The following is a 26073-nucleotide window of genomic DNA, read 5'->3' as shown; positions in this document are numbered from 1 at the left end:
GCCCTGGTTACGTTCTAATCAGTTACTACACTGACATGAAAAGTTTTGCTGGAGCATAGAAGCTGTGCCAAGCCCTGCTGGTGGAAAACGAGAGAGCTGCTTTGCCAGAGATTTTCACCGCTCTGCCGGTAGGAAGGACTGCTTTGTGTGCTCCTCATGCCATCAGCACTGTCACGTTACGTGCTACATTTTCAAGTCACCTTGAAATTTTCTGGTGTGATACAATGTGTTTGGTGATTCTAGGTGGGCTTCTGGATAACCATTTTGCTGTGGGTTTTGCCAAGCCTGCGTGCAGGAAAACAGCAGGAAGATTTCGTATAACTGTTTTTATCATGCTGGACACTTCCTGGCTTGCACCTTCCAACCTGCACACCAGAGCTCTGCACTCTCAGGCTGCCTGGCAGCAGACAGGCCACTGCCAATATCCTTGGGCTCTATCTGACGGGCTCCCTTGGCACTAACTTCCCTTAATTTCTTCACTATTCCCTAATAAAACTCACCTGCTATAGTGGAAGACCTTGGTTTAGGATTTACCCATTCTCCACTGTGTAAAAGAACAAGCAATTTCGGGCTGTTTTGTACCTTGGAGTTCTCAGGACTGGTGGGGTGCCCTCAGAGCTGGGACAAACCCTCCAGAAATGCCTTCTCGGGCAGGTCAACTCCTCTCCCTCGCTTTGGTCCCTCTGGTTCTTTTGTTTCTCACAACTGTATACATACCTTTATCAATCTCTAAATACCTTTATCAAGCTCTCTGTTTCCGTTTCCATCCTGGAGTTTCTCAGCTCAGATTCTTTCCATCCTGAACCCGTTTCTCAGCTCAGATTCTTAGCACTCTACACTCCTAAGTCAACAATTCGTTTCCCTCAAACTTCCTTCCTTCCCTTTCCGTCCTTCCTTTTCCGTCCTTCCTTTTCTTTCCTCCCTTCCTGCTTGGGCCGAGCTTTCGCTGCGAGCTCCTGGCAGCGCCCGGAGCCGCCGTTCGGAGCGGCCCCCGCCCCTCCCCGGGCAGCAGAGCCGCCCACGCCCGCAGGACCGGGGGTCGCGGCGGGGGCCGAGCGCGGGCGGAGCAGCCCCGGAGCAGCCCACGGTAACGAGGGGCCGGGGCTGAGGCGGGCCGCGGGCAGTGACACCGGCCCGGCCCGCGGAGCCGCCGCGCTCGGTGGGGCGGGGGCCGGGCCCTTCCGCCGGCCGCGCTTCCGGGCGGTCAGGTGACGGGCCCGGCGGAGCGGCGCTCGGCACGGGCGCGGCGGGAGCCGCCGGTGAGCAGGGCCGGGCCGGGCGCGGTGTGGGGAGCCGGAGCCGGGCTGCGGCTCCGAGGCCGAGCTGGGCCGGGCGCGGGCGCTGGGAGGCCGGAGCCGTCCCCGCTCCGGGTTAGCGGGGCGGGGACGCCGCGGAGCCCCGGCCTCGCCCGGTGCCTGTGGAAGCGCGGCCGGCGGGCCCGGCGTGTCCCCGAGCTCCGGGGCTTTGCCGGGGCTGCCGCAGGTGCCGGCGCCGCGCTGAGCGGGGCCGGACCCGCCGCCCGCAGCCAGAGATGGCTCTGGGTATGGCTCGGGGTATGTCGCGGGCGTCAGCTGCTGGTGCGGGACATCGGATATATTTTGAGATTTGCTCGTATATTAAGACTCGCTTGTTACTTCTTAAATCACGTCTGTTGTATATAATAACTGTTGTATTTGATATTTTTGCTGCTAACCTGGGTTAGCCAGGCACGTCTGTCTCACACGGCGCTGCAAACCAGGAAAGCGCTGGGGCAGCATTACCCAACTGGTTATATTCCCTTTTTTTTTTTTCCCCTTTGGACTTTGTGAGGTAAGAGGATAAATTCTTTGTTGAAAGATTTTTCTTGGAGTCTATATTAAACCTTTATGGAATGGATAAAAAAAAAGCAGTTTCTTTAATCACCTGAGGGTTTTTGCTGTTTGCATTTACAAGGTACATGGACTCCTCGGTGTTCCCAAAAGAGCCCTTCAGCCTGGCAGCACTGACTGTAACACAGATGTGCATTGCAGAATCCCAGTTCATGAAACGAGGCCAGCAAGGGCACGTTGGGCTGGAAGGCAAATGGCTGCTTTTGCAAGAGCAAGTGATCACATGAATTCATGTTTTGGGACCACTTTGTGGTGATATTAAAATGCAGGTGCCCAATACAGGTTACCGGAAGTGGAAAGATGAAACTTGAGAAATGTTTCCAAGGAGTTAAAATGTAACATGTTTGGGGGAGACAAAAGAGTAAAAAGGTAGTGAGAGATAAATATGTATTTAATGATTAACAACAGAACACTCATTCGTTTGTTAAAAATATCTAAAACGACTGTCAAGAAGTCAGTGCACTTTCTTCTAGGCACTGTCAGCAATTTTCAGCTAAAGTTACCTGGTTGTACTTGAAGCACGGGCAATTGTAATATGTTAAGTATCAGATTGTTGTTAAATTTATGAGTGGGCATATTTATATAAGCTCTCAGTAGTAGTTTTAGATTTAAATTGATTTTCTAATTTGAATTTTCCTTTTGTAAAATTTTTCAGTGTCAGAAAATGACACTATTATCTTAGGGATAAGAAAAATACACTGACAAATCTTCTTTTTGATTTAAACTGCAAAAGGTTCAGGAACTAAATCAGAACTTGTTTCATAACCAAAACAGATTTAGATTATTTAAATTTCAGTAATCTTAGCTAAAATAAAATTTATTAGGAAAGAAATATGGAAAAGGGTCTTTCCTGTGGAATTGACATCCAACAGTGCTGCTCTTTTTATTTCATTGTTATGGCAAAGAGGAACAAACTTTGGGTTTTGTTAATAAACTAGCCAGACTTCTATATTCTCACCAGAACTTTTTCTCATTTTTCATGAAAAAAATTAAATACTTGAGACATCCTCATGTCATGCTGTGAACACGTATTCCAGCACTGTTTTCTATAGGTGAAGTTAGCTTCTGATTTATAGTCCCTCTTTGCCTTTCTCAGGTTGAATTAGCATTGAATTAATGCTGTTTCCAGCAAGTTTTTTTTGTGTACCTTAACTTATGGTGAAAACTCCCCTAGCCTGTCTTGAAGTGTTTTTCCTGTGTTTTGAGGGCTGGGCAGTGTACTTTGTGTACTTTGGCAAATGCAGTCATTTGCTGAGTTCAGAAGTGTGATCCTTGACAGTAGCCACTCAGCTCGTGCTTTCCTGGTGTACAGTAGATTCACAAATGAAGTTTTTAAAATATTAGGGGAAAATTTCTTTCTGCCTGGCTGTTAGTGAGATCCATACCCAGCCCATGGACATCCCCAGTCCCCTGCACTTACTCTTGTCGTGGACCTCCTGTGCTCTCAGCTGTCACCACACGTTCAGGTCCTTTTGGAGTTCCACCCTCTCATGTACCTCCACTTCCATGTCTTCACGCTCCACCAGGTTTCTGTATTTATTTAGGAAGCCTACTTGCAAATGAGTTCCTTGTTTCTTAACTGTTCCTCTGCTGCCACTCTTGATTCTTGGCTGTAGTAAACGTCAGTCATTTTTCAGAAAAACCTGTTGGGGTATAACATAGGGATTGTGGTTTAAAGGAAATAAACAGCTAATCCAGATGGCTTTTATGAAACAAAGATAATGTTTTCCTGTAAATATGTAGAGAGCAAAGAAGTAAGAAAGAGAAAAGGCAAGATCTCAGAGCCTGCAATTAGGTATCAGCTGATTTTTATATCCTTTCCCTTGTTTTGTTTGTTGCTCATCATGCCTCCAGGGTTGATTTGGAGACCTGATCTGAAGGACAAGTTTGTAGCAAACCTTGACTGGCATCCCTCAATTGTGTTTACTTAACCCCAGAAGTCATGTTCTATCTCAGTGTACTCACAGTCTTCCTCCCAAACTCTAAAGCAAATTGAGAATGGGGTTGGTTTGGCCTGTTGTGTTAGTTGTTGATTTTTTTAGTTTGTGATTTGCATATGGTTTGTTTGTTGTTTTTTTTTCCGTAGAGAGTTTTGTCTCAGAGTTTAAGAAGTTTGAGTGACTGTTCGATTTTGAGCTCATTGTGTACTCAGAACAAGTTCCATTTGCAGTTGAATTCCTACTTTAGGATTCACAGTATACTCACAAGCTACACATTATATGATTTTCAAATGTAAATTTAGCCAGTGGAAGCTGTTTCACGTTTGCTTCTTTATCTATGTGCAGATGTACAGAGCCCAGCAGCACTTGTTACAGACCAGTTGTGTTAAACTGGGATATTCCAGGGACAAGAGCAAATGTTTAAGAAGGCTTTTATAATTTTTACTGTTGCATTTTGCTATGGTTTTGCGATTTTAAATTGGTTATATCATAACAGGTCACTGGGCCCCATCAGCCAATGAAAAATACTTAGGATCCCCAGCAGAGATTAAGGAATGACCCTGTTCTAGGAAAGGAGATTCAGTGCCTGTTGCATTACGTCATTTTAATCTTTCTTCTGTCTAAGCCATCTTTATTCCATATCATTACTGATATTTCTCTGGATTTCTTTGTCATCCTTCTTCATAACATTTTATTTATTTGTTGTAGTAACTAAAACTGGGGGCTTTTTTCAGTAAGTTTTTGTGGAGATACAGATTTTATCTTTTTGACAAGTCTTCAGATTCATTGTGTTAAGATACAGAATTTAATTTGGAAAAAGGAACTTCTTTTCCACATTGGTATTAGGGACTCTGAATGTATTTATTTATTTGCTTGTACACATCCTTTCCTTGTCTTAGATGTCAAGATGTTTCTTGTGACCACTCCATAAAGGGATGCAGTATTTTTACAGTGTGTTGAGCTCCTTAGTTTCAAGGAGGTTTTCTCAATTTTTATATTAATATATATAGGTCCAAGTTGATAAGTTTTCACTTAACTACTGAGCAAGACAGGCTGAAGATTCTGGTTTTAAGGATGTGTGAAAAATCCAAGTGTCTTTGGCATACAGTTTGTGGGTTGGCAGCATTTCCATCTGCCTTGATCTAACATGGATTTTAATTCTGTACAATGAACTGAGTGTAAATGGAGTCGTGGTGTGAAATGCTAAGAGTCAGCACTACTGAAAGCAGCGTATGTTGAAATGCAGCATCTGTGAATACAAATCTGCTCTTCTGGGACACTGTGCAAAATGATGTAACAGAGTGAAAAAGCTCTGCAGAGATAGATTTCACCTGCTGTAACTGAGTGTTTGCTGCAGTTCTTCACAAGGCCCGGGTGTGATACTTTCCTGACCATGCAGTGGGATTGTATTGTAGGAAAAAAGCCATTGGCAATAACAGCTGGAAATCCTGAGGCTTTAGTTTGCTGAGCTGCAGCTCTGCTACAAAGAGGCAACACTAAGGAAAGCCTTTAGTGCTTGGGGGGTAAGTTGGAAAAGAAATTACCTTCTGAAAAATTCATGTTGCCCTTTGGAAATGCTTCACTGTTTGTACACTTGCAAAAAATTCAGATAATCTGAATCACCTGTTGGTTTCTCACAGCTTTATGTAAGTATTCCTGTTCCTGCAGCATCAACATGATGTTAGAGTTTCATGAAAAGCATAGTGAAATATTTTAAACATTTTTGTTTTAGTGAATTAATTTCTCTAGCTACTGAAACTCTCTTAGTTGTTGGATTGCAAATCTTGTATTGGCAAAAATGTTTCTAGAAATGCAAATGCCTTGAGCTCAGTCTCAAAGTTTTAGGTACTGTGGAATTTACATATAAAGGAATTGCACTGTAGAGGTTGTTGCTTCTGAAATAAAATAAATGTTGTTCTTTGGTAAATATGATAATGTTAATGAGAGATGAAAGCATGGAAGTAAAATTCAAGCATATTAAGGTAAAATTTTTAATACTTCTGCATTACTACTTTGCTACTAGATTAGAAATGTTTAATAGTTTGAAAGTACTAGGAATGTTTGATTATTAACACTGCTGTGATAGCAGCAATATACAGCTCAGGAGAGAATGCAAATTCTAAGCCACCTTTGCTTGCCATTATTGTCATTTATATTCCAAATTAACAAACCTTGAACTGAAAATTCTGCATTGTCAGTCTGTTCAAACTGTTTATTACTTCATGATTAAATTCTGCTTCCGACTTTCCTCTCAGTTATAAGTTGTGTTGAATTTTGGAAGAGCATATATGACTAGGTGAGCTCCTTCTCCTTACAGCAAAAGGCATTTATGAGAAAATACAGGGGGGTTGTTTTGGCTGTGGATGCTTATCAGTAACAGTAAAACACAGGTCACACATCAACCAGGTCATACTGTGGGACTGTAAAGTAGCTTAGTTTCTAAAAAAAGATCCCTCTTGGCTATGTTAAATTAAAACCATCAACAACAGGATTCAAGAGCTTCTTAGATAAATCACTACCAGTTTGGAATGGGGCCAGAATACAATGTTCATAATGCCAATAATTATTTAGGTTTGTTTGGTTTTTACCCTTTCTCACAGCTAGGATTCCAAGAAAATTTTCTTGACCTTGTTTGGGCAGTCCTTGAGGATGGCAAGCAAAGGACCCACAACTTCTGCATCAACAAAGAGCTCCAGTACTGGAGGGACCAGTGGCAGCAGTAGCAGTAATGGTTCTGGGGACAACACTAATCAGGACAACACTTTTGAATGCAACATCTGTTTAGACACTGCCAAGGATGCTGTTATCAGCTTGTGTGGGCACCTCTTTTGGTAAGTGCTGCAGCCCCACACATCAGCCAGAATACCATCTATCTGATCCCATAAAAACCTGTGATGTTTGTAATTCTAGAGGAGGGACTGTGGGTTTGGTTTAGGAGAAGCTTGGGATTGCTCCTCAGCCGGCTTTCTTTGCTTGTGTTTCAGGAGTGGGGTTCCTGTGTCTTAAACTCCCTGTACTGCTGGATTATTGTGTGAAAGCAAACAAACAAGCAGCCCCACACACACAATTCAGTGCTCATTGATACTGTTTGCTTATGTGTGTTATTTTATTTGTGCTGTCTGGCCTAGCACAGATATGTTCTTTAGACCTGAATTCCTTTCTGACCTCTGCATATCTGGGTTCTGCAGGCCAAATTGTAGTTTCTCCTATAAGATTGGTCTTTTTTTCCTTTGAAACCATAAAAAAGAAAAAAATAGGCAATAAGCTTTTACATATGGGCAATTTCTCTTTTCCCATGATTTTGTGCTTGTGTTAGGGACTTTTTAGTTCTTTAATTTGACTTAGAAATAATGTACAGCACAGATATAATACATGTGCAGAATTTTGGATGTGGGTAACTTGGTTTGAATATACCCTTTCTTAAATGTGAACAATTTAAGGGTTGACATGGCCAAATGTGGGGGGTTGGAGTTTATTTTACACAGTGGGCTAATTCTTTAATAAAAAAGAAACCTGAAAGTGCTTTTCTCCTGTGAAAATATACATAGAATCTGAAAATCCAGGATTTTTTTGGGGGAGATGGAAAATCACTGACTTAGGGCATGTTAAGATAAAATAACATTAAATTATTGCACAAAAGGATTTGGAGTAATGGAACCTTAAAGGTACCAGGTGTCTTGTCTGTATGGTGTTACTGAGACCATTTTGAAAGCAGATGGCTGTTTAGCAGTTTTATCTTGTAGTTGCTTATCTTTGACCTTTTTTTAATTTACCATAGCAATTTAATCTATATAATGGGAATTTCTCTGCCTTGAGCAACTGAGTCTGCTCTCAATAGCTGACCTTGCTCTGAGCATCAGGTTGGACTAGAGGCTACCTGAGGTACCATCCAGCCTTACTTATTCCTTTGATTCTGTGAATGTGGCTGATGTTTCAGCTCATTTTCTAAGATCCTAAAGTCTCATTATTGACATCTTGCTCATTTGCATCTTTACTTTAGGATAGCTTTTCATGGTTTTAGAAGAGAAAATTTGTACAATAAACTCTAAAATTAATGCAGGCTCTGTCTGGGCCTTTGGTGTGGATGAGGACCCAGGAGTAGGAGATACACAGAACCACATTAGGAATTTAGATTGCATAACCTGAAAAAAACCCAGTGGAGATCAGTCTTGGGCTGCGTTTGCAAAAATTATTTTAATGGGAGGCTACAGAACTGGCCCAGCTGGATTCCAGGATTCTGTTGTCACCAAGCTGCACTATCCCTGTCCGCTGCACATTTGTCATATAGAGTTCAGTAACTAATTCTATTTTCCTCTCTTTTTCTGCTCTGTGAACAAATTGTCCTGGGAATGCTCACAGTTGGCCTTGTTTACACCAGGTAAGACAGGTTTTCTTTTACTTTGTCTTTCATCAGCTCCAGTTGCTCAATAAAGCCCTTGGTTCTCTGGAATATCCCCCTCTTTTCAAATGTGCTTTTCTCTCCAGGGCAGTCACAACCTGTTCATGCAGCTTAATGTGCAACAGCTTGCAATCTGCTCTTTGAGCAACAAGAAAACTTAGATTCTGTTCCACTTGCCTCCACTTTTGAGTTTCTTAAACCCTGCATAATTGTAGTTTTGGTACAATTGTTGTTGGAGCTTACAGGGTTTAGTTTGCACGTTTAAGTGCTGAGTGTACTTCTCTTTGTGTGCATAGTGTTTGACATTGTGGTAGCAGTACAGAGAAGGTGGATGACAGGAAGGCTATCTGCACTAGCCCTTGGCCTTTGTAGGACTTTTTATTACTTATTTTACTCCAGCACAGATCTGAATGTGTACACATCAGCAAGTTGTTCCCATCAGAACAGCCTAAGTGCCAACTCCACTTCGGGGAGTACTTGGCACTTACTAAAATGTTTTGCTCCAGAACTTTATGAGAAATTGCTACAGTCTTCCTGCCTGGCTGCAAATCAGGTTTTGCATAGTTATTTTTGTGGCATTTTAGTGGTTTTCTTATAATTTCCTTTCTTTTAGTGGCTAGAGACCAGGCCAAACAGACAAGTGTGTCCTGTGTGCAAAGCAGGAATCAGTCGAGATAAAGTTATTCCTCTGTATGGAAGAGGTAGCACTGGGCAACAGGACCCCAGGTAAGAAACCTAAATGCAACTCTTTTCATTTGAAAATTAAAGATTAAACTTTAGTTTAGGGTCAAAAGATTAAGCTGTTAAAATGCTGGATTCACAGTTTTAAATACTTTGTCAAAAGACATAGATCTCATATTTCTGCTAAATATTTCTGGCTTTTTTAGGGCCTGGGTTTGCACACATTTCTTGTTCTACTGGCAATTCATTTTAATTTGAATCAAGTGTTAATTATCAGTTACAAGTGGCAGGTTGCAGTGATTATTATCTGACTAGAGAATCTTATATTAAATGTTCATATCCTCAGTTTTTAGCCTTTGCAATGGGTGTTTGTTATTCAAAAATACAGCATTATGTGCTGCTGAAGGTCCAAAGCTGCGTGGTTGGCTCTCTCACACACGGCTCCAGCTCTGCTGGATGGCTCCAGGAGACTGTCTCTTATGGTGATTCTGCATTATTAGCCAGGCTACTGCAGATACTGTTGTCACATGTCCTTGCACTTGAGCTAATTTCACCACTTCCTGCAGAGAGAAAACTCCACCACGACCCCAAGGACAGAGACCTGAACCAGAGAACAGAGGGGTAAGTGATCCAACAAGCTTGAGTGGTTTAGTTGTTTTTATTGCTAGTGGTATTTATTCACCCTGGAGGACATAATGTGTGTGAGAGAACCTGCATGAGGATCCTGCAGCTTCCCCAGCTGGTTGTTCATGAATCATTGGTAGCTGTGGTGTGGCAGAGAGCTCCATTCCTGTGGTACCCTTTAGCATCCCAAAGAACAGCCCGTCTTGGATCGTGCTTCATGAACGCAGCCCAGTGCGGTATCACTGGAAAAGCTTTTAATGCTTGATTGTTTTCCATGTTTAAATACAAGGAACACTTTGCTTTGAAAATTCGTTGTGCAAGTGTATTTCTGTCAAAACATACGTGTCATTAATTAATCCATGTATTAATTTAGATTTTTGACACTGACACCTGCTTCTCTCATTTCTATGGGATGTTACTGTACCATGGCATTACAAGCAAGAGGAAGTTGATATCTGTTGGATGCATGTTAATTTGAAGAGGGATCAGTGGTTTTGTTGAGGAGATTACATAGGGTGAATGTAAACAGCAGCTGGCACAGATGGAGCAGACATGGGAGTAGGCGGTAGGACAGACCACAGCATTCTTCAGCACGATGGCAGCAAGCAATGACCTGATGAAACAATGGCACATTTCCATGTAACTCAGCCTGGGGTCCTTGGAGAGGATTGTCTCCCTCGTGCTTCGAGCAAACAACTCTGCAGGGTGTGATTAAGGTGCATTTCTGTATTGAATGTATTGGGAGCTCAGCTGTTCTCTCTCACTAGAGCATTGCTGCCTTATTAAATCAGCTCCTGTACCTTACTTGAACCTTTCAGGTGGTGCTGCTGTAAATCAGAGGGATGGGGTGTGAAAGCAGGGCAGTAGTGGTGCTATTCTCTTCATATCCTGTACCTGCCACAGAGAGCTTTGCTGTCCCTAGAGTTAGTGGCAAAATGTTTGAGAAGACTATGGTCAAAAGACCAACTCCTCAAATCAAGGTTCAACCAAGAAACATTTGGCTTTTATTGTATAAGTAAAACCATCTTTGTCCTCCCATTGTTGGTGGTGATAAACCGGAGGGTCTTTCAGAACTGGTATCACTGTTACAATTCTGAGGTGAGAGGACAGCTTGCTGGATTACAGAGCTGTGGGCCCTCCACAGTCATGACACAAAGCCCCTAGATTCACACACAGTCAGTTCTCAAACAGCACACTGCTTCTGCAGAGCGGGATTCATCTAAATTCAGAGCACTTATCTTTTGACTTGATGTGGTATTTCAGTCTGGGTCGCTCAAGGTCAGTGTTATTGCATTGTAACTTCCTTTTTTTCATCCTTTCTTATGTCTTGCATTCCTGTCCCAGGTTATTTTGCCACCTTAATTTGAGTTCCCATGGTAAATTTTTTTGTGGTTTTCCTTAAAATGCTCTATGCATCCCACTGGGAATTTATAATTTCACTGAGTATTTAACTGATGCACATGTATCGCAAATATCAATTTAGGTTATTTTCTTAAGTACCTTTCTTATGTGGCTAACAGCTGTTAACACATGATACATTGTTAAGACATTCTAAGTGAATTCCTTCTGGTGATTTTGATACATTGGCAGATACTTACTACTTTAAGTTGACAAAGGTTACAGTTGAAAAGCACTGTCCTAATTTGTGGCCCTCAAGCAAGAACTGCAGTTGCTAGTTTTCATTTTCTCAAGCTTTGGGTGAATTTCCTGCTGTCTGAAACATTTTAACCCAGGAGAGCTAGGGGGATCTCTACAAAAGTGTGTCAAACTGAAAGCTGCCAGACAGCGTGACCCTCCTTCTGCCATGGCAAAGCCAGTGAGAGGGAATGTCTGCACCTCCACAAAATACTCTGAAATAGGCTCTAAGTGATTACCTTTTTTGTCTTCTGTTCTTTGTTCTCTGCAGGGATTCCAGGGCTTTGGGTTTGGTGATGGTGGCTTCCAGATGTCGTTTGGAATTGGGGCGTTTCCCTTTGGTATATTTGCAACAGCATTCAACATAAACGATGGGCGACCTCCTCCAGGTACCACGGATCCTTCTCCTGCCCCATCACAGACAGACATTTTACAAACTCTTAAATAACCTGCTAAATGGCAAAATATTCTGAGCAGTAACCAGTGTTGTCAATAGAACCACTAAATGAGGGCAAAAACACTCTGTAGAGAGCGTGGTCTGTGGCTGGTATGTTTTGTACACAGACTTATAAAAGAAGCAAGTTTGTCACTTCTGTATAATTTGCTGAAGGCCCTCCTGGGAGACCAGTGACTGCAGAGAAACAGTGGCACTGGAGACTACTCTCCTCTAATTCAGATGTCTCCTCTGGTACACCAGCAGACTTTTCCTGAAAAATGTGACAAATTGGACTAGACTTTCTAATAATAATAAAAAGAAGTCACTAGGGGTGTATGAAGGAGACCCAGTTTTAAAAACAGCAGGAAAGTACCATTTCCTGAAAGATGAAAAGGAAAAATTTTAACTGGTGCTCTGTACCACCAAATTATAAATGCAAAGATTGTTCATTTTTCAGAAATTTATCTCTGAGACAGTCATCTGTATTCTGCAAGAAATAACTTTCCAGTGAAATTATTTCACGTTTTCGGTTAAGAAAAACCAGTTGGTTACTCCAAGGGGTGACCTTGCTCTCTAACGATGAAGTAATCCCTAGAGAACCTCCTCCCCATCTTCACTGTAGACAAACTGAATCTGTTTTGAGCAAGAACACGTACTGCCCAGGGTTTTGTGAACTTATTTTGTGAAAGGTTATACCTGGCAAATCTGGCAAATTCATATGGCACGGGAATTATGAGGAACAAACTCATTCTTCACATCACACCAGCGTTGCCATGGTCCTGTGCTGTCCTTGGGTCAAATTATCCTCCCTGTTAGCTATAGTTCAGTGTCCCCTGAAAATCTGCTGGGGGTGGGACTGAACTAAGGAATCCTGCTTCAAGATACTTGTCTTCCTTCTGATCTGCCCATACAGCCAGCCAGGCTGAGGGTAGGAAGTAGCAACTTTCTCACCAAGCAGATCCTTTGCATATTTTTCAGTGTATGAATATACTATATTCAGAATATACACAATCCGAGAGAAAAGGAAGGAGCTGAACTGTTGTTTGTTTTTTTTTTACTTCCTGTTTTCCAGCTGTTCCAGGGACTCCTCAATATGTGGATGAGCAGTTCCTTTCCCGCCTCTTCCTGTTTGTGGCACTGGTGATAATGTTCTGGCTGTTGATTGCATAAATCTTTTCCATTATTCTATATATTCATGACCAACAAGGCCACTGAAACAGTTACAAACTGCATCCCCATCCCATTTTAAACTTCTTGGTGTCTGGTTCCATAGCTACCTATGGGCTTCAGGAACTGGTGGTACCACAGCACAATGAGGAATCTCACATTTTGCACCAGAGTTGGTAATTAAAACATTGGTTTAAAAATGTATTTCAGCTCAGATATCTTGTACAACAGGTTCCTGCCACAAACCATGGGCCTAGCGTTGAGCTGCACTCCGAAAGGGAGTGCTGCTTTGAAATCCTGTGCCAATCAGTGACACCAGGTCTGTGGGATACACAGTTATCCCAGCGCAGACTGGGCAGGTAAGGAAACTTCTCCAGTGTCACCAGTGTCTCCTGCTTTGCAACCACGATGGATCTGCCAGAGCTGCAGATGTTATTTAATGTCTCCATCAACATCTGACCTTCTCCAGGAAATCATCTGCAGCACTGCTGAGACTCTCTGGGGCACAGCATGTGATGCAAACGGAACCAGGCCTGGAGACTGGTTTCTTTTCCGTCTGTTATTTCCTGGTGTGATGAAAAACCCTTCCTGATGGTTCTGATGGCTGTTAGAAGAAGGGATACATATTTATGCTGCAATTTTTTAAAGCCTGAGCATGCTGGAGCCATCCACTGGAAGATTGTCTGGCTGTGGAGCCAGGTGGGGCTGCTGGACCCAGCCCAGTTCCTCACTGACAAACAGTGTTGTCTTCCCCAGCTCTGCGCAGCACCTGTGGCTGCACTCGTGGATAATCCCCTCACAGCCTCGTCACTGTAGCGACATTTATCTTTCTCAAGGCTTTGAGACTTTCTACAGAAGGTCATGTACTCCAGATAAAATCCTATTACAGATCTGAGATCAGCTTGTTTGGGGAGAGGAATAAAAGGCATCTTTACATGAGTTTTGAGGTAAAACTTGTCATACTGTAAAATTACACAGGAGGAGACACGAGATCCTGCCCTTGCCAGCACATGCTCAGTAGGGAACATCTGGAAGACCTTCTCTCTGCAGGTGCACACAGACCTTCTCCCGTGCCACAGCAGAACTACAGCGCAACAGTCTCTGCAGCTAAAATCTACCAAAGATTTTAATTTGAAGTGCTGGAGGAGACCACAACTATTAATGTGCTGAGGGGATATTTCAGAAGGTGAGCAGTCTGCAGCCGCTTTGGGATCCTGTTGGGTATCCAGCTTTAAAGAGTACTCCTGATGTATTTGTGTAGATTCCTTCAAAACAGGTATGAGAGATTCCCTAGCAAGATGAACAGTTCATATTTCTCTGACTAGGCAATTCCATTTTTTTTCCTCTTACTGTCTATAGATTTTTTTGATTCCGGCCACTCATAGTCATAATGATTTCCTGCAAGATGAATGTTGTGACTTCCCTGGCAGTAGACAGAAAAACTGAAAAGCAAATCAGTTAATAGAAACTTCATTTCAATACCTTGGGATTTTTTTAGCATATGGAAGAGTTTCCTCGGCAGGACACCTTTAATTAATTGTTATAGAAGTTTATTTATGTAATTATAAACTGTTTCCTTTTAGCGTCAAGGCAGAGTATGACTGAAGTTTAACTTGCCTACCTCCAAAATTCCATCTGGCAAGTAGAATGTTGCAAAGCTTCTGCAGTGTTTTGTCATGTCAGATTTATACCTGACTTAATGATAATCTGACAGAATATATTGCTCAGCTATTTATAGTTGAGGTGGTGCTTCAGCTTTTGTTGTGTGACACTTCTGAGTAGCTGAACTTTGGCACAGGGTTCTTCTCAAGTGTGTAACTTGGTAACTGGGGCCCTTCCCAGGAGGAAAGGCTGTTTTGTTTGGTTGTCCTACAATGTCGCAGCTTTGGCTTCCTCTCCTGCGCAGTCAGCACCACCTGCTGATGGGGTGTGACAGTAAGGGATGGATTCCTTCTCCTTTTGTACGGAGAAACTCGATGCTGAGAGGTTATGCAGGGAGGAGAAGCCTTTATCCCGTAAAGAGGATAGAGAAGTGACTGCAATAGATTCAAGAGGTACAGAAATATATTTAATTAATACATTTTAAAAACCAGAATTTTAATGGATTGGGGATGGGGAATTTCCATCTAGGAGTGAAAGAGATAATGGATTTAGAGAAGGCTGCAGAAGCATGACCGAGAGCTCTTATTTTCCGGCAATTCAAGGATGAAATAGTCTAAAAGTGTTAACGCTTGGTTCCCCCTTTCCCTGGTGTGCTTTTGTATGTACCCCTTCCCGTAACCCGACCGCACCCGGCCCGGACGGCTCGGTTAGTGCGTTACCGTTGCTCCTCACTAATTTTCACTGTTGTGAAAGTGATTTAGAATTAAAAAATGGTTTTACATTGAGCGGAGTGCGCCGCCGTTCCTTTGCGCTGCCTCGGGGGCGGGAGCGGGGCCCGCCCGGGGCCGCGGCACGTGCGGGGCGGGGCTGCGGGCGGGCGGCGCTGCCATTGGCCGCGGGCGCGGAAAGGGCGGGGCGGGCGGGGCGGAGCAGCGCGGGGATTGGCCGGGGCGCGGAGAGGGCGCCGCTGATTGGTCGGGGGCGGGCGCGGCGCTGCGGAGAGGCGGGCCCAGGTGCGGCGGCGGCCGCTGGCGTCGGGCGGCGGCGGGCGCGGGATGGAGGCGCTGCCAGGTGAGCTCGGGCCGGGCCGGCCGCGCCTCCGCGGGAGGAGCCGCTGCTGCATCGGCGCTGGCGCGGGGCGGCCCCTGTGGGGCTCGACGGGGCCGCTGCCTCCTGAGCCGGCTGGGGAGCGTTCTGGGGCCGGCCCGCGGCTCCCTCCAACGCGTGGCACCGCCGGTTCCCGAGGGTTCCCGGCGGGTCTCCGGTGCACTGACATCCGCAGGACGGCCGTGGGAGACGGGCGCGTCCCGCCCCTGGGCGGCCGGAGCCGGCCGGGGTCGTGCAGCGGCGGTGCCCGCGGGCCCTGCCGGTGCCGCTCACCCCGGCCCTGTTGTCCCGCTCCATGTCCGCCGGTGCCCGCGGGCCCTGCCGGTGCCGCTCGCCCCGGCCCTGTTGTCCCGCTCGATGTCCGCCGGTGCCCGCGGGCCCTGCCGGTGCCACTCACTCACCCCGTCCCTGTTGTCCCGCTCCATGTCCGCCGGTACCTGCCGGGGCCACGGCGGCTGCTCCTCGCTGGCCGCCTCTGACACATTCCTCCCGTCTGGGAAACTCGACAGACCTGTTACATGGATTATGTCCGTTTGCGTTTCCTTCGCACTGTTTCCTGCTCTGTTTTCTTCATTTCCGTCGTTTCTCCTGCATACTGAAGCAATTTCTGTTGGATTGAGGACTGTTCGTTTCCGTTTGTGAGCTAATCAGCCTTCCTGGGTACACTTAAAGAGATGTAGCACTGCAGCTGAGAGTAGGTGTAGTTTCTTCGTGGAGTTCCGAAGCTGATGGGTCAGATTCTGTAAGATGGTCGGGGAATAATTTGTTGCTTCTGGTCAGCTATGGTGTAATAATTGATCTTTAAATATCTTTAGTAGGATCCACAGACAGTTTTTACACGTGTGTGTTGTGCTGGTGACACTGAATGGGAGGGGATGGAGCTGAAGAATGTTTGGTTTGCAGGTAGTTTTGGCCTGCAGCTATTTCAGAAGTTCAGCTGACTTCCAGGGCTTGCCCTGCTTGGGGAGGAGAGCGTTGGCTGCCGGTGCATGGATGCACAGGCAAACGGAGCTTTGCCTTTTATTCCCAAGCCCGTTTGGTGTGCTGAAAAACCATTTCCTTTATGGGACAACATGGATAGGGTCAGGTTTTTCCATGGCTCTCCCAGCCTTTACTCTGCTGTGCAGGTCTGAGCTCAGGTGCAGTGTTGCCGTGTGAGATCAGTTCTTGGTGTTCGGGATTAGCAGAAGGGCACAGGGGCAGGTGATGCAGGTGTGGAGCTGATGCACACTTGGGAACTGAAGTAGCAGCCTACAGCTCTTGTCACATTTGAAGGAACCCTTTGAGCCTTACATCTTTATGGAGACCTTCCTGGGTACTGCTGCTCTGCTGGTGATAGTGGTGCTTGTAGCTGAGCAGCAAATGGTTTTTTTCCCTGAAATAGCTATTTATGTAAAAAGTGCAAGATCTTCACCCTAGTTAATTTTCAACATTGTCATTGACCTAGACGGTGGGGTAAAGGTGCATGGAAGGTTGATGGCTTCTGTTTTGTGTAGCTTCAGGGAACTTAACAGTGGTATGAACTTGCCTAAGCAACTACCAAGTTGTACCATTCTTTGGAAAAGGGAAGTCCGTGGTTTGTGGTTTGCTTTTCTAAGTGCACCTTTTTCTTTAATGCTGCCTTGCTACAAGGAAACTGTTAGTAGCAGGAAGAAACAGGTTTGGGATCTTTTCAGCTCTCTGACACATTTCTTGTGCCATCCTGTGCTGAACTAAGATTCTTGACTCTTTAATATGCCTGCACTGCCCTTGGGATTTTGGATACCATTTATCTGTGTGCCAAATGTTCTTTGTGCACAAGCTTTCATTCTGTTTTTCTAGCTTGCTTGCATCTAAGTAACCAGCTCTCTCTGGGGCTTTCTGGCAGTTCTAGCAAAAACTATTATAGCTCTATTATAACTTTTATAAGTATTTTCTGAAAGGGCAACAGGCCAGTAGCATCACTCCCCCTTCCTAAGTCTGATGGGTAGTCTGATGTTGGCTGTACAATCTCTATGGGATTATTCATTCAAGAGTGTAATTCCTTCCTGGTAGTCTACTTGTTCTCTACTGAATGAAGTTTGCCTTTCCTTTCTTTCAGTTCTGGGAAATCCAGTTAATTATACAAATGAGAGCAAACGTTATGTGCTGAGTCAGTGGTGTGGGGGAAGCAGTAGCGTGGCTTCCTGGCCTAGCATGGCTCTCTGTTGGAATTGTTGTACTAGACCAGTGTTGCCTTCCTGAAATCTCTGCTCTGACAGAGCTGTAACTGAGCTGTTTTATGTGAAAAGTCATAGTCTTCTTTTCTGCAGAATGTGAAGAAAGAGACGTCATGTCTGGGGAAAAAAATATACAAGATATCAGAGTTTGATTTGGGAGTTCCCACTCTGGGGTTATAGACTTCCTGCAGCCTTCCATGTGGGAAGGCTTTCCTGTCAGTTACTTAAGATTGTTCTTTATGAAGGATGTACCAATCTTTGTTTTCTCTGGTGTAAACTGGTTGCTGTTTGTCCCCTTATTGCTGTGTGCAGGTGAAGAAGTCTGGAGATGCCTGGGATGTGGGGACAGCATTGCTGCTGGGCAGCGCCTCCACAAGACTGTCAATGAAGCTTGGCACATCTCCTGTTTCCGGTAGGTAAAGCTGCAGCCTTCAAACCCTCCTGGTGTTGTTCCACTGGCTGGGAGCTGGTGGTGAAGTACCAGCATGAGCTGGGAATTCCTGCAGTGATCTCTGTGCCTGACCTGTTCCGAGCTCGTTTGTGCTGTACCCCAGGGACAGCATCCAGTCCTGAGAGCAGCTGACACTGCCTGGCAGCGTGGCTGCGCTGACGCAAACGGGATACAGATACAGTGCAAATAAAAGCTCTGATTTACTGGTGGTGGCAGAAGCCATGGGTTACATGTTTGTCTTCTGCAGCATTCCAAAGTAGTGCCCAGGCAATTTGCACAGCCTGTTACTTTTTCATTGTGTGGTAGGTGCAAGGGTGTTATCAGGGTGCTGATAGAGAGGAGGGAAGAGACAGAAATCTTGCCTTTTGCTTTCTCTCCTTTGCAGACTCTTAAGACAGACAAACTGTCTTAACTGAAATCTGTTAGATAATGTTGCTGTCTGCAAGGACAAAAAGGAATATCTGCTGTGCTTTTTCCTGGTGGTAGGAGTAATACCTTTTTGGTTTTCCATGAATACTCAGTCCAGTTTTCATGCTCCAGAATCACATTTCTGAAGGGGTCTGTATTTTTGAGAGAGGTTGAGTACCTCCAGCTTCTACTGGCTTCTCTGTTGGTTTGAATATGGGGAGGCTAATGTTTTGTTATTGTTAAAGAAAGTGGGGAGAAAAGGAAGCCAAAGTGTGGCTTTGGAGGAATGTTTTTTGTGCCAAAATAAGCATCTATTGTCCTCGTTTAAAGAACAGAAAAAAAAAAAAAATACCCCAACTTTGTTGAAGGTTGATTGTGGTTATTGGTATATTTAAAAAAATAAAGCATCTCATGCTGCCAAAGCAGTGCAGGCTCAGTTCACTCAAAATGCTGTTTCAGTGACACATTAATAATCACAATAACATTTGATTTCATTACAAGTCCCAGTATTTTGGATTTCTGTTGGTTTTAGTGTTCATGTTTAGCCATAATGAAGCAGCTTTCCTTAATCCTGGTTTTCTCTTTTCCCTGAAAGAAGAGTATCCTGCTGAGCTTCCCTAGATTCTGCCAGTAGCCAAACCCCAAGCTGTGTGTGCTGGGAAATCTGTCCCTCTTGCCATTGAATGTATTTCTCTTGTGGGTCTTGATTTGCAAATGTTGTGGTACTTCTTGCTGTTGGAGCTGTTGAGGTAAGGAACAGCTGAGCTGGAGGCAAATCCTGCCTTTAGGACACTTCACAGAGGATTTGTTTTCATAGGTTATATTGTATAATGGAGGTTTGTTTGCTGCTTCTGGGCTGGTTTGTTTTATGCAAGTGATGACACCAACCTGTCTCTGAGCAGTGTAGTCACTTTTTGTATTTGCTGATGCACTTCTTTTGCTCTGTGCTTTTGGTGAGCTCGAGCACCCAGTAAAGCTGCTGTGCTCAGTGAACAGTTGGAACCTGCAGGAAAGGAAACTGCCCTCCCCTTTTTCCTAGTTCCAGGGTAGGACTGTACATGAAAACAAGTTTCCAGTTCGCACTGTGCTCCTCCTTTTCTTCTGCTGTCCCTAAGCCATGCTGAGCAGCAGTCTTGTGCCTGATATCCCAAAGCCAAACTTTAAAAAGCCTCTAAGGGTAGGAGGCTTTGGCAGTTGGTAGCTGTGAGTTCCGGCAGCTCTTGTGGAGTGTTTTTTGCAGTCTTCCTGTGGATTAGCTGACTCCCTGGCCTGGCACATAATTTCTCTAATGCTGATTGGCACTACTCCAGGCTCGTTAGCTCTGTTTATTCTTGGTCAGGCTTGGCGCTGACGTACATGAGCGTCTCTGAGGATTTAAGTTTTTGTCACTTCCCTCCTCCCTCAAACTGCATGTATAGGAGCTTTTGTCTCTGAATCCTGCATTTTCTCTGCTGTGGCTTGAGGGAAGAGCAAATCCCTGTTTGTAGATCTTGGATATTTAAACTATTCTTTGGCCAGCTGGTTCCTTAGGCTTGAATCTGATGGGTTGGATCTGGCTGAGGAAGTTTCTTAGATGTTTCTGTCACAGTGTCTGTTGTGAATTAACTCTGAATGTGCTTTTGTGCCTCTGAGTTCTGTTGAGACAGCACACGCTATCAAAGGTCACTGCTTTTCACAGTTTGACTGGATTTGGAAATTGCATTGCACAGAACTTCAAACATTACACCAAGAAAGGGAAAGATAGAAGTGAAAAGGTGTTCCTTTCCTAGATCGGGATCATTTTTACCTCAGGGGATTATTGGAAGAGCTTTTTTGATCAAGAGCTTGCTGGTTTTATTGTTTTTGATCCAACTCTTTTCCATATTGCAAAATAGAAGGTAATGCCTTGAATTATATTTTTGAATAAAGTATTATTACCAGTATTTATTTTTGGTGGTTTGTGTTGCTTTTCTGTAGTTAATGACAAATGAAATTAAAGACAATCCTCATTTTCTGTAGGGATACTGTGTATTTGAATTGGAGTAGGATGGAATGAGAAGACCCAGACATAGCTGTGTGGCTTTATCTTAAGGACATGGTATTTGTTAGAAATCCAGTTTTGTTTATTTGAAAACCACAAATTCAGATCAAGCCTGTAGACTACGTCCAGGTGGAAAATGGATGCATAGGAAGAAAATAATTAGAAATGCTGGCAGGAATTCCTACTGTAGCAGGGTGCTTAAGCACTTTTTAGGAAGGAAGACAGCTGAGGCTCAGTTCCTTCCTAACCATGAAATAACAGAGCATGTCTAGTACTGTGGTCTATAAAATAAACCTAATTTAAGTAGCCAAGCAACACTGACTTGCTGCAGAAATCTCAGCTAAAAGCCAAAGCCAGAAAAAATGTTCACAGTATATCTTCAAAAGTAGCAAAAGGTGATGGATTACTGGCGGTGATTTTACAGTCACAGATTTAAAATATACAAGTTTTTTTATACACAAACCAGTTAAGTAAAAGCTGAAAAATCACCAGGTGTTTGAAGAGAAGTGGATTTGTTATCCATGGATCAAGGGGTGCCCTAAGCTCCACCCTACTAAACAGAAAGAGAAACACTACTAATTTCCCAGTTCTAGTGATTTGATTGTCTTTCAAAATGTGATTTTTCTATACTGAATGCTGTATTTTGTGGGCTACTGAAATGTTTTTTTTCTGAGCAAAACTTAGTAAATCACTTTGATTCCTTTTACATTTAGGGGCAGGGGAAAGCAAGCCAGACAAACTTGTATGAAGGCTATGTATAATTAAACCTGGTCTGGGAGTGCAGGATAAACTGGATTATTTCTAAGGGTATTTTTATAAATCTCTTTTCTGTTTTTAGTATATCTACTATCAACTTACCTTTGAAGCAAGTAATTTTTGTGGCTTAGGGATGATCAAGGAATTGGTCATCTAACAATCTCCAGTGATTGTAGGACTTTGGTCTCCCAGACTGTCTACTAGCACTTCATTATCCTCGGGGTTAGAACCTTCTGTCTACTGTCTTCAGAAATCCCATGTTGCAATTTAAATCCATTTCTTCTAGCCATGTTCATGAAAAACAAGCTTTTTCCCCTGCTTCTGCTATCCACATAGCCTTCCCCTGTCAGAAAGCAGATTGTGTCTCCCATCAGTACCTCGAACAAGACAGAAGCCCTGGACTTAGCAGACTTAACTTTTTCTCCAGACTGTGTTTTCTAGACTTTAGATCACTTCTGTCAGTTCAGTCTCTTTGGCACAGGCCTTCATTTTCCAAAAGCAGCTCCCTCCCCAGAGGACAAATGGTTGAACAGGATTTAAAACACAAATGTGGACAAATGAAGATGTAAGCAAGATGTGTATTAGGAGGAATTTAAATTGCGGGATGTTTGGTGCTTTGAATTTTCCTTTAGCTTTTCACCTGTGAGCGCAAGGCAGGTTTATACACACGGCAGCTGAATTTGAGAGCAGGGGAAACAGCAGTAGTGATAACAGGCGGCTGAATTAAGGTAAGAGCAGGAAGATAAAAATCTCCTCTTCCCTCTCTTCTCCAGTTTCTGGCAGTTACAGAAACTTAATGATAGGGGCCTCAGAGGTGAGAACTCTTCACTAATCTTGCAGATTCCTGGGAATGTTCCTTTGGTGGTGTCTTCTTCAGCTTTGAAATTCAGCCGCTCACTAACAGATTCAGGGAGAAATAGTTGCCTGTTGGCACACAGATCACTATGACCGTTAAAGAGTTTACACATTCAAAGGAACAATGAAGCACTTTGCAGGTGGCCGAATTCCTCAGGGGACTCTATCAGATACAGGGCATCAATGACCAGCCTTTATATTTAAAGAGGAGTGGGGCATTCCAGTCCAAACTTTCTTTTGGTTGAATTGGCAGCTTGTCCTTTAGGGCAGTGTTAGAGCATTATTATATCAAGGTAATTAGAATTACTCACACAGCACAGGAGAGGCAGGATCCTTCCCTGAGGAGTTCCCGGTCTTCACAGACCAAAGCAGCACGTTAAAGAGGAGTGAGGATGCCGTGGTGTGCCAGTCTTACTGCCATATCTGCTGCTTTTACTGAGCAGAAGCCACTGCTTCCTAAACACTATATAACCTATGAAGTTTCAGTGCGTTGAATTTCCTTGGTCTGCTTCTCAACCTGCACACATTCAGGAGGGTTGCAGCCATCAGGTGAGTGTGGTGGGGATAAAAACTCTCCTTCCTCATGTGCTTTGTGATGTGAGGTACTGAGAATCATCACAGTGTTGTTCTGAAGTTGTGCTGCTGCTTAGAAGTGAGATGCAGTGATGGAGCTGAGCTTCACATCACCATTTGTTGTAGTTTACTCAAGATCTGCGTACAAGAGCTCCACGGTGCTGCTTTCAGGGGCTGACTGTATTGGTTTCAGGAGCTGACTCTTTTCTTTCAACTGCAGCAAAGCACGAGTTACACGTTAAGTGCCTTAGAAATACAATGAGGTGTTGGGATTGCATGAAGTATTTGGAATGCCTCCAAGCTGCACCCGTGCTAAGGGAAAGGCTTGCTTCAAACTCTTCAGGCATCAAGCAGATTCCTCTTCCCTCTGTCCCACACATATCGAAGTGTCTGTCTGTGCCAGGATAAGTTTGTGTATCTTAGGGCTGGCGGATGTGCTGAGCAATACATCTGTCTGCAGATATGCTACCGAGCACGGGATGTGTGGCAGTGTCGAGAGGCTGCCCGGCCCCAGCTGGCTCAAGGTATTCATCACTGGAATATCACAACAGCTGTGTGATTCATTTCTGTGGAGATAAATTTGTAATGGCTAAGATTCAGTGAGTCGTAAGTCGTTGTCAAGGTTTTTCATGTGTTCCTTTTCATTTCTTAGTTACAGTCTTTTTGGCAAAAGTTACTGTGCAGTTCTAAACCCTAATGACGAAAAAAGCTTTCCCTGCCCCCACTCAGTGATGGCTACCTGTTTGGAGTGGAAATGCTGTCAGCACTTGCAAGAGAGAAGTTGCTGATGTCTGACTTGACTTGGTAAAACAAAAATTTACACCGGTGCATTTTGGCCCCCAGAGATGGTATCTGTAAAATTACAGAAGGTCGTCCACCCCCTTCCCCCCCCACCTTTATCAGCATTTTTGAAGTACAGTCATTCTGGCAGGAATTCAGATCTAGAATGTATGAACACATTAACACCTTTTCCAGAGCCCTTTTATCAGAGACATTGTGTTCTCAAATAGGTCATAGAGACAACACAAAAAGCAAGAAGTAACAAGACATTTCTGTGTAGCCAAAGTAACTTACTGGCTGCTGCTGCTGGGTCTTGCTGCAGAAGTAAAATAATTTTGATAAGAAGTTTCCTGTTTAAATAGACATTTGACTATGTGTCCTTTGGCTTTAAGGAAGTCTTAAAATCTTTTCCTAGTTGCTTAGCTGTCTGGGTGGTTTTTATTACTTTGAAGTTCGGCTTTATCTGCTGCCTTCATTCACAGACTAGCTGGCTGCTTATCACATCTGTGGATCAAATCTTCAAAGGTTTTGTGTGAAGAGTTGGGATTTATGAGGTCTCGTGGAATGCCCCTCGGAGGGCGTTGAGCCCACGGCAGCAGAATTGCGGGGAAGGTTTTTGTGTGTGTGTAGGGGCTGCGCTGGAGGTGGGCGTGTGCTGGGGAGGTGCTGATGGCCGGGGAAGCGCAGGATTGCGAGCGCTGGCCCCTTTTCAGCACGCAACACACAGAGAATGTGGGAGACCAGAGCGCATTCCTAGACACAGACTCACCGTGCTGCTGCTTCCAGTAGAGCTGTGTGAAATGTCAGAAGGAATTAGGCCCGTGCTGGAGCTGACAAGCACATCGGGCTCTGCAGCACTAGGCTTCACTGCACTTTTACAGCCAAGCTTACCAACTACACTGAATGGGGAAAATGGAGATTTTTTTTTTTTCCCCTGCAGGAAGGTGGCTGATTATTAAAAGTTAAATTAAAAAAAAAATGTTTAAGAGAGGAGAAAAAAAGAACACAAAAAGCTGCCTAGGTTTCTGCATACTTCAACAGCGAGCAGCAGCTGTCAAATCTGCAGCCAAGACTGCCTTGTTCCAGCCCCAAGCGTCTCTGGAACAGTTTGCCAGCTGAGGCGAGCATCTCCAGGAAAAGCACTTTAGAGTGCTTGTGTTCTTGCCTCTGGAACAGAGCATGGTTTTCAGGCTGTGTTCAGGCATGCCAGACTTTGCTGACTGTACAAAAATAGGCGGGCTTGGTGCAGCAGCATATGTTTGTTGCATTTTTGAGTGTCTTGTGAGCAGCTTTAGCTGATTAAGTCACTAGAGATCATGCTTGGCTTCAGACAAACACAGTGATACAACTGGATGTGCTGTGAGCTGGAGAGAGTACTCTGTGCTGATTTATACCTCTCAGCTTCCATTCAGGAGATGATTCTGTTGAAGGATTGTAATGATCTCTTAAAACAGTATTGGAAAGAAAGTACTGTTTCCTTAGATGAAGCACAATGTGAGTTACCTCCTGCAGCAGGATGAACGGATTGTAGGTGCTGTGAAGGCAGGATAACCCCACTCACTGTGCAGGGTTTAGGAACGTATGTAGTTAATTTGATATACTTGGAGATGTGGCTCGTTGCCGTCTTTGACTCCTCCATTAGAACGTGCGGCTGCTGCAAAGACGAGTTTCACGTGTGTGTGCTTGTATTCTTTGGCCAAAGCTGCTCTCTTTCAGCACTAAATACTCAGCCCCTCTTTGGGTCAGAGCTCCACCCCTGTGAAGGAGCAGAGCCTGTTGAGGCTCTGGAGCCGCCGCTGTCCGCCTGCCATGGCTCCTCCTCCCCTCCCACCCTTGGGTGGAACCACAGAAGGGAAAACTTGCCAGTAGTTAGCAGCAGCAGAGCTCGCAGAGCCGCTGCAGCAGCATGTCCCACTAGCCCGGTTAGCAGTGATTCTGTCCTTCCCGAGGTGCTGCTGAGAGCAGAAGAAGATGGTTATAGCAATGGGAGCCAGGAAAAATCTGAAAAGGAATGAGCAGCCGAGAGACCTGTTATTCCTTGGGCAGCTTCAAAGGGAGGTGAAGTATCTGAATCAGCGCAAGAGTAAATGAGCACTGGCTGCTGCCATGTTGGCAGAACAGAACTGTTCAGAGGCAGTTGGACAAGTTTGTGGCTGATCCGGTTTATCCAGTGTTGAAGATGGGAAGTTACTTGTCTGCTCCAGCTTACTTTGCTCCCAAGGATCCCTTTCGGTAAGTCTTGCACAGGGTTAGCAGTGTGACTCCAGAGTGTGGTTCCCCCCCTGTGATGCCTTCCCAGGCAGTCAGTGTGTGAGGCTGGAAGATTGATGTCCTGTGCTCATGTGCTAGAAACAGCCGGCCTCAAGCTGGGATCCCATGTTGCTTGCAGGAGGTGACAGGGAATATTCCTATTGCCAGTCCCTTCCCAGCTCCTGGTTTGAGGGAGCAGCTCCAGTGTGTGCACAGCCAGACCTGCTCCCTTCCAGAGAGCACTCGATGTGCCACTGTACTCTGTGCCCCTGTGCTTTGCTCACCAGCAGAGGAATGAGATTAATGTGGCTGCTGCTGCTTCT

At 44.6% G+C, this 26073-nt stretch overlaps 2 protein-coding genes across 8 annotated transcripts in view; both read left to right on the top strand.

The window, feature by feature from the left end:
• The first annotated feature begins 901 nt into the window (after window positions 1-901).
• Window positions 902-15137, top strand: RNF185 (ring finger protein 185). 4 transcript variants are annotated; one of them, XM_030285302.4, is made up of 7 exons: window positions 902-1087; window positions 6409-6639; window positions 8168-8186; window positions 8821-8933; window positions 9455-9509; window positions 11419-11536; window positions 12656-15137. In XM_030285302.4, the coding sequence occupies exons 2-7, from the start codon at window positions 6458-6460 to the stop codon at window positions 12751-12753; spliced, it is 585 nt and encodes a 194-aa protein (XP_030141162.1). In that variant the 5' UTR covers window positions 902-1087; window positions 6409-6457; the 3' UTR covers window positions 12754-15137.
• A 187-nt stretch (window positions 15138-15324) lies between these two features.
• LIMK2 (LIM domain kinase 2) overlaps window positions 15325-26073 on the top strand; it is a 30760-nt gene continuing 20011 nt past the window's right edge. The window contains exons 1-2 of one of the 4 annotated variants that reach the window (XM_030286023.4): window positions 15325-15423; window positions 17970-18069. In XM_030286023.4, coding sequence (XP_030141883.4) covers window positions 15408-15423; window positions 17970-18069 — 116 coding nt within the window. In that variant the 5' untranslated portion in view covers window positions 15325-15407. Of the gene's footprint in view, window positions 15424-15458; window positions 16154-16173; window positions 18070-25260; window positions 25733-26073 lie in introns of those variants that run through there. The other 3 variants (XM_030286022.4, XM_072936214.1, XM_002199721.7) reach the window with 3 other exon arrangements.

Source organism: Taeniopygia guttata, chromosome 15, assembly GCF_048771995.1.
Source record: "Taeniopygia guttata chromosome 15, bTaeGut7.mat, whole genome shotgun sequence".
NCBI lineage: Eukaryota > Metazoa > Chordata > Aves > Passeriformes > Estrildidae > Taeniopygia > Taeniopygia guttata.
Note: the sequence above shows the minus strand (reverse complement) of the source record. Positions and strands in the feature narration are given on the sequence as shown.